Source organism: Ctenopharyngodon idella, chromosome 4 (assembly GCF_019924925.1).
Source record: "Ctenopharyngodon idella isolate HZGC_01 chromosome 4, HZGC01, whole genome shotgun sequence".
In the NCBI taxonomy this organism is placed as follows: domain Eukaryota; kingdom Metazoa; phylum Chordata; class Actinopteri; order Cypriniformes; family Xenocyprididae; genus Ctenopharyngodon; species Ctenopharyngodon idella.
In genome coordinates, this window is record NC_067223.1 from 14,258,267 (window position 1) to 14,273,074 (window position 14,808).

At 43.3% G+C, this 14,808-nt stretch overlaps 2 protein-coding genes across 2 annotated transcripts in view; both read right to left on the reverse strand.

Annotated features, from left to right (window-relative positions):
* Nucleotides 1–327: 327 nt before the first annotated feature.
* On the reverse strand, nt 328–11,965 carry LOC127511357 (probable polypeptide N-acetylgalactosaminyltransferase 8). The gene is made up of 11 exons (XM_051892142.1): nt 11,750–11,965; nt 10,993–11,197; nt 10,748–10,914; nt 10,482–10,665; nt 10,021–10,218; nt 2,279–2,393; nt 2,012–2,197; nt 1,674–1,808; nt 1,497–1,592; nt 1,248–1,412; nt 328–1,154 (listed from the first exon to the last, which is right to left on the reverse strand). The coding sequence occupies exons 1-11, from the start codon at nt 11,937–11,939 to the stop codon at nt 1,014–1,016; spliced, it is 1,782 nt and encodes a 593-aa protein (XP_051748102.1). The 5' UTR covers nt 11,940–11,965; the 3' UTR covers nt 328–1,013.
* A 1,196-nt stretch (nt 11,966–13,161) lies between these two features.
* The window catches only part of rad51ap1 (RAD51 associated protein 1), a 35,004-nt gene continuing 33,357 nt past the window's right edge, over nt 13,162–14,808 (reverse strand). The window contains exons 9-10 of the mRNA XM_051892146.1: nt 13,529–13,666; nt 13,162–13,413 (exon numbers count right to left, since the gene is read on the reverse strand). Coding sequence (XP_051748106.1) covers nt 13,286–13,413; nt 13,529–13,666 — 266 coding nt within the window. The 3' untranslated portion in view covers nt 13,162–13,285. The remainder of the gene's footprint in view (nt 13,414–13,528; nt 13,667–14,808) is intronic.

Below are 14,808 nucleotides of genomic sequence, written 5' to 3' on the forward strand. Positions count from 1 at the left end.
TGAAGCTGCTTCTCTTGAGTTTGGATTTCTCTCCTCATCAAGCTCATTTAGAGAAACACCACAGCGACAGACAAGACTGGAAACAAATACTTCACACAGCTACAGTAATTTGAACGCTCAAGCATTTCATTGAATAAAGACTTAAACTTTGACCTGTTCATCACAGTAAGTTCTCATGGTTTGAGAAAACCAAGAAATACACAAGTCATATGCACTAATTTTGTCCTTTTTGGAGCTTTCCATTCATTTGTTGTTTGGAAAACAACAGTCTGGATGTTCTGCTAAATATCTCTATTTGTGGTAAGTAAATGATGAAAAAATTTTTTTTTTTTGGTTATTCCTTTAATAGACATTGACATTTTGTGACAACATGCCCCATGGAGGGCTGTTAGTAATAGGGCAGACTATATAGAAGCATGAAACCATTTCTAAATATTTCAATAGTTTAACAGCACATTCACATTTTCACAGATCTCTGATGTCAGTTAACAGTCACATGACATGCAAGTAAAATTTTCCTGTGTTTTATTTTGATTTTTGATTTTAAAATTTGTTACGGCCGCCTAAGGCCAGCTATAACATAAATGAATGTGCGCTCACTCAGAAATAAGATAATATCAAACAAAAATAGATTGACAAAATTATAATGAAAATCAGAAACAAACAGATACAATTCAGGAGTGGACAAGGCCAAAATAACAAACAAAAATTTAGTTCCATCTAAATTCCCTTAAAAAAAAGAAAAAAGAAAACACATCAGAAGAAAAATACAACTTCCCTTACTCCCTTAACCCAAAACATAGAACAAACGATATATGCAAAAGAAATGGCGTCACACTCCCTACTTCCCTTGAACTGATAATTTACAAATGTAACAGCAAGTACATTTTTAGTACCTAATTTCTTTCAGTGCGTAGCTGCATTCACATTTTTAGCACCAACACTATCTGTGATGTTTCTCCAGCAGGCTCCAGCGTGTCAGCTGCGTTTATCTAAATTGATTTTCTTGCGTTTCATAAGTCCTGAATTAAATGTTGTATCCTCCAGTGCTGGTTTCTGCACTCCTGAATAAAAACGTTTTTTTCATATTTTTCATTCTGCTCAGCGTTGATCTCCAGACAGCGTTTGGTTTCTCTGTTCTGTATGGCCTGTCCCTGAAAATCAAACAAGATGATGAACATTTTGTTCATGCAAAGTTCAAATTGTGATATACCACAGTATCCTATCAGTATTTGGGGTTTGTTCACCTGTTTGAAATCCCAGTACATGTGTTTTGGTTTTTCAGTGTCTGAACACCAGGACAGCTCTGGAAATCTGCCTGAGCCGGGATCAATTAGACAGCGGCTCCGATCATGTAAAAGGGACGGCAGGGGATCAGCAAGTATCTCACCACTTGCTGTATAGTAAAATACCTGTGTGAGAAGAAACTGAAGTGAAGTCAAATATTCCTCAAAAATAAAGAAGAGAAGAGAAGAGAAGAGAAGAGAAGATATTACCTGTGAGGTAGAGAAATGACATGGATATAAAATGGGAATATTCTCCTCAACTGGCCCCTTATCCAAACATAAACTTGTTTGTAGATCATTAATCAGCTGTGTGATGGAGATAAGGACATTATATTAAAACTTTTTTATATAAAACTCTCGAGTCATAGTGAACTGTATGTCACTCACCGCTCCATAAGCAAGTATATTTGTGGGATTTAATGCAGTATAGACATTTTCCAGATACCATTTGAATGGTTTGCATTTCAGCCTCTCTCTCAGTTTCTTTCTCTCTGAAACATCACCGATGTCTATTCCATGATTCTGTGGGAAAAGGAGAGAACAGATCATAAATCTAATAAAGAGCCAAATCCATTTAACATTTCAAACCTCAAAACCTTTAGTCACACATCTCGGTTGACTTTAAAGGTCTCAAACCAAACCTGAGAGAATCAACACCTTAAGACTCTTAGAACTGGATTTGAAAACCCAGAAGTTGTGTAGCTGAATCTTTTCATTAGATCTACCTGTATGGGGACACCCCAGGCGATGTGGACATTTCTCTTGTATTCGTCCATCCAAACTTCTGCCACTCTGAGGGCATTTCTCTTCATTACATTGCTAAGGTCAGGCATGTAGGGTTTGTGCGCCCTTTCAATGTGGGCAACTTTAGAGCAGGGAACAATCTCTATACTTCCTCCACAAAGCCACACCTGAGCCGAGAAAAATCAACACTGAATATAGTATAATATATAGAGTATAATATAAATCAGTAGTATGTTCATGTACTTTACCCGTATTCCTAATTCAACATTCTCTCCTCCGTACACCTGCATCCCTCCATCCAGACTCCCAATCTCTCCAAAGAACAGACGATCAACCACGAGTATTCCCATTACAGAGGGACTCCTGGAGAACAGGCGGAGAGGATGGATTTAATAGGGCACAATTCAGCAACATCAGCTCAACAGCACGATTGCCAGCATTAAACTGCTTTCATGCAACAAGAATTTAAAGAGGCCAAATGATGCTATTTTAAAAGGTAATTATTTTGTTTATTGGGTAGAATAGGTTAACATGGTTTACTGTTCAAAAAACACATAATTTTTCACATAATGTACATTATTGCAGCCCTTCTATTCCCAGGCTGTTGGACACACTTTGATTTCTACAAAGCTCCTCCTTCCAAAAAGCCTAGAGTGCTCTAATTGGCCAGCTGACCCACTGCTTTGTGATTGGCAAAAAACACCTCAAGAGTGTGTCAGAAATATAATGCCCCATAATCGTGTCGCACCTTTTTTCTTTACACATTTCATAGAGTGGTGCAGGTATGACTTCAGAACACGGAAGACTAATTCCCTCGAGATTTTCAGTCTTTAAAAATGGTTAATTAATTAGAATGAATATTAGAATGAATATATGGCATAACGATGTAATCAACACAAGCGTTATTTGAAACGCCATGTTACCTTCTAAAGGGGATTTGCTCTAATTTGATCGCTACCGTAGACTTTAGTGTTTATATTGTCACAGTCACCAGCTCGGTCACCCTCAGCACTACACTTCCCAGAACCCTTCCTGCTCACCACCCTGCACAAACTCCTCAATCACCTTCAAGCTAAGTTATCTGCAAACTCTCAGTCTGCTGTGATACTCACCCGTGTTTCTCCCTTGCTTCTTTTCTGGTATCTGCTCAGTAACTACCAGTACATTGCTACTTACCTTGTTTCTCCTTCTGTTGCATGACAGAGAACATAATGAGCATTCTCTGCACCCCTATTGACCCCGCTAATCTGCTATTCTTCCGTTTTCAATATGGCCGCCCGACGAAGGACTATGTAGAGGAGTTCCTCGAGCTCTCAAGTCAGGTAATCTGGAATGACAACACTTTAAAAACCATTTTTTGGTGTGGATTAGACGACCATCTTTATCAGCAAGTTCTAGCGGCGGCAACAACTTGTTCATTAAAGGAGTATATAGATTATATTCTATGGCTGTGTGAATCATCCTATGCTGTTGAAGAAACCTGCATGTCAGCCGTCATGGTCACCAAGCCTGAATCTCCAGTCTTCCCTCGACCCAGGAAAGCTGTCTAATTCTGAGCAGGTTCTAGTCTGTGAGTCTGTTCCAGTGACGGAAGTTTGTGGGATCGTTCACGTGAAAGAAAATTCCGCTCCAAGGATTACAGCATTGCCAATTCCAAAGATCACAATGCTTCCAGTGAGTGAAATCACCGAATCCGCTCCAGAGGGTGAAGTCCCCAATTTGGTCCTGTGAGAGAAGTTTCAGAGTCTGTTCCTGTGACAGAAATTCACCAGTCAGTTCCAGTAAGAGAAAATCCCCAGTCCCCGGCTCCAGCCTCTGATTATCGTCCAGTGTCGGCTCCAGGCCCTGACTATCGTCCAGTGTCGGCTCCAGGCCCTGACTATCGTCCAGTGTCGGCTCCAGGCCCTGACTATTGTCCAGTGTCGGCTCCAGCCTCTGATTATCGTCCAGTGTCGGCTCCAGGCCCTGACTATCGTCCAGTGTCGGCTCCAGCCTCTGATTATCGTCCAGTGTCGGCTCCAGGCCCTGACTATCGTCCAGTGTCGGCTCCAGCCTCTGACTATCGTCCAGTGTCGGCTCCAGGCCCTGACTATCGTCCAGTGTCGGCTGCAGCCTCTGACTATTGTCCAGTGTTGGCTCCAGGCCCTGACCGGAGTCCAGTGTCGGTTCCAGCCCCTGACCAGAGCCCAGTGAAGGCTCCAGCCCCTGACCAGAGTCTATTGATGGCTCCAGACCCTGACCAGAGCCCAGTGAAGGCTCCAGCCCCTGACCAGAGTCTATTGATGGCTCCAGACCCTGACCAGAGTCCAGTGATGGCTTCAGTCCCTGAACTTAGCGCTATGCCTGCTTCTGCCTCAGAGCTCAGCCCAGTGCTTGTTCCAGTCCCAGAGCTCAGCCCAGTGTTCGTTCCAGTCCCAGAGCGCAACCCTATACGTCCCCGGCCATAGTGGCCAAACCTGGCTTCCTCTGCAAGGCCACGAAGCCCGAGCCTCCCTGGTCTCCTGAGTTGCTGGGGCCTCCCTGGTTCCCTGAACTAAATAAGAATAACTTAGTAGCTTTAATAATACATTTCTTACTTGAATGCTGCTGTTAAATGATCTGGCGAGGAGATAAACATGGCAGACTGTGTTTATCTCCTCACAGCCTCGCACTCATTCCCATTAAAAATCAAAGATGGCGCTGCTGTAAAAGTAAATTGTGACAGAAATTTACAGAAGTAATATCTGTGTAAGGACGCTGAGGCGGCATTAGAATCCATATGCAGTGTTTAATGTATCCACAGCAAACAAATCCAAAACAGCAGGCAAATAATCGTAAACGTGAGGCAGGCAGAGGTACAAACACAATAAGGCAGTCCAATCCAGGCAACAGAACAGTGGGCAATCCAAAGGCAGTAAACAGGTGACACAGGCAATGATCATACACAATAAGGCAAAATAATAGCAATGGGAAAACGCTCGGTAAGGCAGACAGGCTGGCAATACTTCGCGAAGTACAAGGAGCAATGCCATGCTTAAATGTCCACCAAACAGGAAGTAACCAGTGAAACAGAGGGAGCGGCATACAGTCAGTACTCGGGAGAGGGCTCCCTCTGCTGGCGTGGCGTTACAGAATCCCCCCCCCCCCCAGGAGCGACTCTTGGCGCTCTACGTGGACGTCCCCGTGGTCGCGGTGCTGGACGATCGGGTCTGGCTCGATGAAATTCCTCAATAAGTGATGGATCCAGAATGTCGTGAGCGGCTACCCAGGATCTCTCTTCAGGTCCGTATCCCTCCCAGTCCACCAAGTATTGGAGCTGACCCCCTCTCCGTCTGGAGTCCAACAACTCCTTTACCGCATATGCCGGGGTTCCATCAATGTCCAGCGGTGGAGGTGGCTCTCGGTTCTCGACGTTGGGGTCAGCATCCGGGTGGACCGGTTTCAGGAGGGAAACATGGAAGGAGGGAGAGATGCGATAATTAACAGGAAGCTCTAACTCATAAGTGACCGCATTAATCTGTCTCAAGATCTTGAATGGGCCTACGTACCTTGGGCTGAGCTTCCTGCTGGGTAGCCGCAGCTTGAGGTCCCGTGTAGAGAGTCAGACCCTTTGTCCAGGTTGGTAGGGAGGATGTGGGCGACGTCGTCGATTGGCTTGAATCTCCTGATTCCTGACAGCTCTTTGTAGAGGTACGTGAGCGCTGTCCCACACCCTCTCGCTACGGCGAATCCAGTCATCGACTGCAGGTACCAGGGACGGTTCTCCAGACCACGGGAACATAGGGGGTTGGTATCCTAGGACACACTGGAACGGTGTAAGACCAGTGGATGAGTGCCTCAATGAGTTCTGTGCATACTCTGCCCATGGTAGAAACTCTGACCACCGATGCTGTTCACGCCCACAGTATGATCTGAGGTATCTGCCGATCTCTTGGTTCAGCCTCTCCACTTGCCCGTTGGATTCCGGATGGTAGCCTGAAGTTAGACTGACATTAATGTCAAGTTGTTTGCAGAATGCTTTCCATACCTGAGATGTGAACTGGGTTCCTCGGTCAGAAACAATATCCTCGGGGATACCGTAAACCCTGAAGACGTGGTGGAACATCGCCTGAGCGGTTTCCATAGCTGTGGGAAGACCCTTTAAAGGAATGAGTCTGCAAGCTTTAGAGAAGCGGTCAATGATTACTAGGATCGTGGTAAACCCATTACATGGGGGCAGGTCAGTGACAAAGTCTACTGAAAGGTGTGACCAAGGTCTTTGAGGTATGGGCAATGGTTGTAATAGACCAGATGGAAGTTCCTTGGGGGTTTTAGACTGTGCACACACTGAACATGACTTGACGTAGTTTGTTATATCCTTAACCATAGATGGCCACCAGGAGGAATTTTGTGTGAGGTGTAGTGTTCGTGAAATACCTGGATGCCCAGAGCAAAGTGACGTGTGGACCCATTGCATGACTCGGAGTCGAAGCCTGGATGGAACATAATGTTTGTTAGCAGGACAGCCTGGTGGTTTGGGTTCATTGCTCTGTTCTCTTTGGATTTCATCCATCAGATCCCAAGTGATTGGTGCGATGATGATGGATGGTGGCAAGATGGATTCAGGTTGGTTCTCCGCCTGTGGGTGATCATGTCTCCTGGAGAGAGCGTCAGCTTTGCTGTTCTTACTACCAGGACGGTAGGTCACAGTGAACTGGAATCTGGTAAAGAACAAGGACCAACGAGCCTGGCGAGGATTTAGTCTTTTTGCACCTTTTATGTACTCAAGGTTTTTGTGATCTGTGATTACCTGGAAGGGGTGAGTGGAACCTTCCAACCAATGTCTCCATTCTTCAATGGCTGCCTTCATAGCTAGAAGCTCCTTGTTGCCAACATCGTAGTTTCGCTCAGCGTCCGTGAGTTTTCTAGAAAAGTAAGCACAGGGGAAAAGCTTGCCTGGTTGTCCGTGGCGTTGGGAGAGCACTGCACCTATTCCACAGTCGGATGCGTCGACTTCCAGGACGAATGGTAAATTGGGATCGGGATGCTTTAGGATTGGTGCAGTCGTAAAGCTGTGCTTGAGGTTGGCAAATGCTTGTGTAGCGTGATCAGTCCATTTCAACTTTGACGGTTTACCTTTCAGTAGGGATGTTAGTGGTGCTGCTGTGATGCTGTAGTTGCGTATAAAGCGCCGGTAGAAATTGGCAAACCCCAGAAAGCGCTGAAGCTCCTTGACTGTAGTGGGTTGGGGCCATTCAGTGACTGCCGTGATCTTGGAGTTGTCCATTTCCACACCTTGATGACTGACGTTGTACCCTAGAAAAGATGTTCGTTGTACATGGAACTCACATTTTTCTGCCTTGACATAGAGTTGATTTTCTAACAGTCTGGTGAGTACAGTTCTGACATGACCCTTGTGTTCTTCCTCAGACTTGGAATAAATCAAGATATCATCTATGTAAGCCACAACATATTTGTTCAGAATGTCCTTGAAGATCTCGTTAATGAATGACTGGAAGACTGCAGGTGCATTGGCTAGCCCGTACGGCATGACCTGGTATTCATAGTGCCCCCTAGTGGTCAAAAATGCAGTCTTCCACTCGTCACCTTCCTTGATTCTAATGAGGTTATAAGCACTTCTAAGATCCAGCTTGGTGTATATTTTAGCTTCTCTGAGTTGTTCAAGTGCTGCAGGAACTAGTGGTAGAGGATAGCGAAACTTAACTGTAACATTGTTTAAACCTCGATAATCAATGCATGGACGAAGTCCTCCATCCTTCTTCTCGACGAAAAAGAAGCCTGCAGCTGCTGGGGAAGTGGATGGACGAATGAAACCAGAATTGAGAGCTTCCTCGATGTATTCTTCCATAGCTTGACTTTCTGGACGTGACAGAGGATATACTTTACTTTTCGGTGGTATGGCATTGGGTAGGAGATCTATGGCACAGTCCCATGGACGATGAGGTGGCAGCTGAGTGGCCTTGGTTTTGCTGAAGACTTCCTGAAGTTCTTGATAGCATGATGGTATGGCGACTGGCTTACATTCTGGACTCTCTATGCTGGTGGTAAAACAAGACTTGGTAATGGTGTTACTCAGGCAATTAGAAAAACAGAATTGTGACCAATGTAGGATCTCACCATGTTGCCAAGAGATGACTGGGTCGTGAACAGATAGCCATGGGTACCCAAGGATGATTTCATGGCACGGAGAATCAAGGACGTAGAAGGTGATGGTTTCTTGGTGAAATAGTCCTACTTGCATTTTCATGGGCAGAGTTAGTTGAGTGATGCCATCTCCAATGGGTTTGTTGTTAACGGTGTTTACCTTGAGTGGAGGTTCACAGTGTTGGACGGGAATGTTGAATGTTGTAATGAGGTCCTGATGAATTAGGTTTAATGCTGAGCCAGAGTCAATCAGCGCTGTGAATTCAAAGGAGACATTTTCAGCAGTAATCGTGACAGTAGTAGTGAGAGATTTGGCGTTGGGAACTGAAATATTGTCCACACTTACTTGACTGTTGTCAGCGTAGTTTCTCCGGGCTTTGAGAGGACAGACTGCGTTGCGGTGGCCTGCATTACCGCAGTAGAAACATAGATTCTGAATCAATCGTCTTGATCTCTCATCAGTAGATAATCTCGTGACCCCTAGCTGCATGGGCTCAGGACTGGCATGATCATTGGCGTGGCTTGAGTCGGAAATCTGTGTAGTTTGCGAGGTATGCATGGGTTTTGTTGACTTGCTTTGAGGGCGATGAGTACGCATGAGATTGTCAATCTTGATGGCTAATGTGACATACTCAGAAAAGGAGTGCTCTTCACCCTTACATGCAAGCTCTGCCTGTAACTCCATATTCAAACTGCGACGAAACAGGGCCTTGAGTGACACATCGTTCCAACTACTCTGAGCAGCAAGCGTTCTGAACTCAATAGCATATTCAGCGGCGGATTTGCGGCCTTGAGTTAGCTGCATCAAACGAGTGGAAACATCCTTGCCCCCTGCTGGGTATTCAAACACATCTCTAAGTTGTTTTATGAAGTACGGGTAGGATGTTTGGAACAAGCGATCAGTTTCCCAAACTGCAGCGGCCCACTCGATCGCTTTGCCCGTTAGCAATGACATGAGGAATGCACACTTCTTCTCATCAGAATCAAAGTCACTTCCCTGATGCATGAAAAAGATTTCTACTTGGCGGATGAAACCTTTACATTGCTCAGCAGAACCATTAAACTTGTCAGGTAATGCAAAGCTTACCTTTCTGGGCATAGGCGGTGGTAGCGATCGCAAATACTGAGTGAGGTAGTCATTAGCCGCTTGAGCTTTAGCCAGTTGATCACAGTACTCCTTGAGAACGTCGCTCTGATAAGCGAACGCGGCCTGTAGATTCGTAACATCTGCTGGATTCTTCGGTGGCGAAGTATTATGTAAGGACGCTGAGGCGGCATTAGAATCCATATGCAGTGTTTAATGTATCCACAGCAAACAAATCCAAAACAGCAGGCAAATAATCGTAAACATGAGGCAGGCAGAGGTACAAACACAATAAGGCAGTCCAATCCAGGCAACAGAACAGTGGGCAATCCAAAAGGCAGTAAACAGGTGAAACAGGCAATGATCATACACAATAAGGCAAAATAATAGCAATGGGAAAACGCTCGGTAAGGCAGACAGGCTGGCAATACTTCGCGAAGTACAAGGAGCAATGCCATGCTTAAATGTCCACCAAACAGGAAGTAACCAGTGAAACAGAGGGAGCGGCATACAGTCAGTACTCGGGAGAGGGCTCCCTCTGCTGGCGTGGCGTTACAATCTGGACTTCGGTCATTGCGTTTTAGGCAGGTCTGGAGCAGTGTTCTCTGTTAGAATGAATACCTTTTGTGGCAAACTATGAGCTTTGTAAATTTACAGATCTTATACAGTACATGCACTAACAGATACATTACATACTAAAGGAAAAGGAAAACATAAAAAAGCATATGGCCTGTTTAGTACAGAATCACATCTTAAACACAGTATTGCACAAGATACACTCACTTTCCTGGCTGTGAAGGGTCCTTTTGATCGTACCACTTCTGTGGGAAAGGCATGTACATGCACCAGAGAGCCCAGTCAAAACCATGAGCAGAGGGGGGATACTTGATCACTTCCAAGTCATAGTAATTCACTCTGTCAAACACGGGGCTCAGGACCAGCGTGCGATCAGCCTGGATACGTGCAAGCAGAGGCTCCGCCCTAAAGTGAGAGAGTACTTGAGAAAATGTGATTTCATTGTTATACTATCATTGTGTCTGTTAATTTTTGTTAATTGAAATAAAGCTGAAATACAATGAAATATAAACATAACAAAATCACAAACTAAAAACTAAAAGCTAATTCAAAATAATACTAAACAAACACTGCTTCGCACCAATTTTGCAATATTGTTTTAATATCATCTAGCTGAACAAATATTGATTTTATTGCCAGACACTGAAGTCAGCCGAGCAGTTTCACACCATTTGACATGGACCTCAATGTGGGCGTCCAAAATGGCAACCACATCCCCGGTGGCAGCCTTCCAGCCTGCGATTCTGGCCTGGGACAGGCCTTTCTGCTCTGGATGGGTCACCTTCTTCACCAGGCCTGGGTGCTTCTCATTGATGGAGCTGATATAAACATGCAGCTGTGTCTTCAGCTCTTCTGTGAAGACATACATCCAGAATGACTGGCTCAGTTTGTGTACAAACTGAGACTATATGATGGGGTTTTGAGAGGAACAAACCATTTTTGCTGTGGTCGTCCACCAGTATGATCTCTTTCAGCAGGTGGGCTGGAGTTCTGTTGATGATGCTGCAAATGGCTCTTTGAATGACAGACAGAGCCTCATCCAGATAAATCAGCACCACGCTGATGGTGGGCAGATTGTGTGGATATTCACGTCCAATGCATCTACAGAACAATGACAAAAGCAAAATGGATGAATCCATCAAGAACATCAGAGCAATTTCATGAATGACTGAAACTCACCTGTGGTCTCGAGTGTCCTGCAGCTCCCGATCCAGAGGCATCTGGTCACTGAGGAAGGCATTATAGCCGTATTTCTGAAAGAGATCCTCAGCCTTCCTCTGATCGTCCTCAGAAAGTTCCACAGTCCATTTTTTGAAGAGATCAGAGTTTGGAAACAGCTTCTTCGCTGACTTCTTTTCATTTCTCACTTTGAGGCTTTTCTCTTCTGCAAAAATGTTTAATTGTAAGTCAATAAAATTCGTTAGAACTTTTTATTCTGGTATACCAGCGAAGTACAGCTCACATTGACAGATTTCCGTTGTTTTATCTTCATCTTATCAAATCATTGTCTACAGTAACTTCACATTACATTACATACCAACCATGTTTCTTCAAAATAGTGATTAAAATAATATTGTGCATGTACATGTAAAACTAAAGGTGCACTCAGTAAGTTTTTTTCTCTCAAGATTTAAAAAAATACTTTTGATAAATGTTTTTTTAAAAATATGTTTAAAAAGAAATACCCCAGTGATCTTGTAACAGCTGTTTTAATCTTTTAAAAGCAATTAATTGCATTGCTGATGGAAAATTTTTGCATGCTGCATTTCACAGGAAGAGCGAGTTATAACATTTTGATTTAAGATTACAACAGATAGATAGATAGATAGATAGATAGATAGATCTTAAAGGGTAGCATGTAATACAACAGGTGATCAGAAATTATTTTTGTCAAATTTGATTCAGATTTGGTACAAAACAGATCTCAGTAACTCACCCACAGCATATAAATGAGCCTCCAGTTTGTCCAGCTTCTTGAGGAGAAGTTCGCTGTGTAATGAGAAGTTCTGCTGGACTTGGTGAAGCTGCTTCTCTTGTGTTTGGATTTTCCAATTGACAGAGTTCATATAGAAAAACACCACAGCGACAGACAAGACTGGAAACAAACTCTTCACACTGATTCTCATGATGATCAGAACAGCAAAATTCAAGATGTTTTCCTTCTTCACGAGTCAGTTAGTCTGTGGTCACTGGCCCATGTTGTACGGTTATGTGACACTAATGTTTGCTGAGTGTTTTTTTAGTTTGCCTGTTCTTTATTACTCTACCATGATCACATTAATCTTGGTCATTTATTGTGAGGGAGGAGACCAGGACACTGAATCCTGGTCCGGGTACAACTTTGAAAATATTCACTTTACCAAACTTTCTTAACCTCAAAGACATCATTCAGTAAAATGAACCAGTCTGGCACTACAGTCCATTAACACTTAATGAACATAAAAAAAAAAAACAGGTCCATTTTGGACGACAAATAATCTCTTGCTAAAATGTCCATTTGATACCAAAAAAAAAAGAAAGATTTTTTTTTTTTTTTAAATCATTAAAAATGTAATTTTCGCATGTCATGTGTTTTTGATTAATTTTGATTTATCCTAAATCAATTATTACAGAAGGCACTTGTTACACCAATAACCATTTGATGTAATTTTTGTTTTCAATTGAGAAGCACTCACATAAACTTCACCAAACTAGGAAAAGTCAAAGATATTTTACAGTGCAAAACTACAAGTCACACTGTATTTATCAGGCACAGTGAGTATTCCCAAAGATATGATCAACTGATGCAGTCGAGTATTTACATAACCTGCAGCATTAAAAGTTGACTTACAGTATTGTGACATTTATATAGACACATCCTTCTTCTGCAAACAAGACTTCTCAGTATTTACAAACTATAAATCTTTTGTTTGCAGTTGCTCTAAAAACTGAGTGTTGGGTGAGTTTCAGTTTTATTTGCATAGCACTTTCACAATACATAATGTTTCAAGGAAGATTTACAAAAGCAAAGCTCAACCCCAGATGACTGTGGCAAGGAGTGCTTCTCCATTGTTCCCCTCTCCTCCATACATGGCTCTTTTTGTCCACTGGAGGGAGACAACGCTTGAGCGTCCACTTAAATGGATAGTTCATTCTGTCATATTTACTCACCCTCAAGTTGTTCCAAACCTGTATGAATGTCTTCATTTGGAAAACCAGATTTTAACATATTACAGTCTTTAATGTTTATCAAAAAGTGCGTATTTACAAAGCTAAAACACCACACAAAAACATTACAATGACATCAAAAAGTAATTTATTCTCTACATATTACTAGAAGTGAGGAATGAAAGGCCTTAAAATTATGGACAAATGTCAGAAAATAGACTTTTTAATATTTCTTTTTCTGCCATGGAAACCTAAAGATGCATTAAGCGTACCCAAAGACCGCTGTGCAGCTTCTCATTACATTGTTTGTTTAAAACTAGTCTGTTTAGTTCACAGCAGCATTAGGCTGAAGGGGTTTGACTCGAGCCAGAGAGGAAAGTCCTAAGCGCAGCCCCTGTCCAGGAGACTTCATAGATGCATTCTGGGATGCACCGGGACTCCGGCCAACCAGACCTGGAGATGGAGTTAGAAAGAGTTTGCAACAGGACCACAAAATACAGAACTTTGTCTGTTTTAGGCAGTAAAAAATGGACAACTTTGCATTGATGATTTGAGCCTGCAGTCTCACCAGGGGGATTCCACTTAGGCAGTCTGCCCCCTGCAGGACTGGAGCAGAGTGCAGGTTTAGAGACAGGTGGAGTATTGGGCGTCTTCTTCAGTCCGGACACAGGAGCAGCTGGACTTCGACAGAGCGTTGGGCTGGGAGCTGTCAGAAAAAGAGAGATGTTAGTGTGACGTCTTTTATTGAACAGTAAAATTTAGGGTGTGTTCACACTTGGCATTTGGTTCGATTAAAATGAACTCTGGTGCGATTGCTCTGTTAGTGCGGTTCATTTGAATAAGTGTGAACGCTGTCATCAGAACCCTGATGCACAGTAAATAAGTGGACCGGGACCCACTTTTTCAGGGGGGTCTCGGTTTGCTTCCAAATGAACTCTGGTGAGGTTTGACAGGTATAGGAACATCTAAACGAACCAAAGACAGGATGTGATGTCACAAGATGTGACCCTATAAAGGACAGAATGCTCAAGCATACCTGTTTTTCTTGTCATAGGAGCTACACTGCCCATTGCAGGCGTCAGAAACGCCATCTCCTCACAGAAGATCTTTGTTTGTGTGTGTGTGTGACTGAGGAAATTCTGGCACCATTTTGTATCATTTTCTTTTTTTGGTCTAGACCAAAAGAACCAAGAGAATCGAACTACAAATGTGAACAAAACACACCCTTAAGAACAGGAAAAAAGTACCCGAGCTTTTAGCTTGAGGCTTTCGTGGACTTTTTCTCTTTCTTTTCCTTGTTGTCCTTCATAGGAGGTGGGGCCTTTTTTTCTGTCTTTTGTTTCACCACCTTTTTCTTCTTCATCGTGAATGTCTCGTCTTCACTTTCCTCTTCTTCAGTGAAGTCTGCATCACTGTCTGAATCTGCAACAGGAACAACCATAAATAAATGCCATATTTTGAATCTGTAGTATTAAATTTCATCATGTAAGCACTGAAAACATATGCAGCAGAGGACAGTCCACATCCATGTGACTTTAAAGAGGACCTAGAATGCTTTTTTACATGTTCAACTTTCTTAAGTGTGTTGCTGTTGGAGTATGAAAAAGGTCTGCAAAGGCATGTGCAAACTAAGGGGGCGGGGCCTGGTTGAGTTAGTTAGTAGTGTGTTGGTAAGGCAAAGAATATACACTAACAAGAAGCGACACTTAATAGAACGTTCCATTGCAACACCGGCGCCCAGCAGCAGCCCTGCGTTTCCGCCATTTTGGGGTGAAAGCAAGTCGGGAGTCCACTAGTTTCTATGGCAATATCAGCTGCTTTATTAAAAAAAAACGTACATTAAAGCCA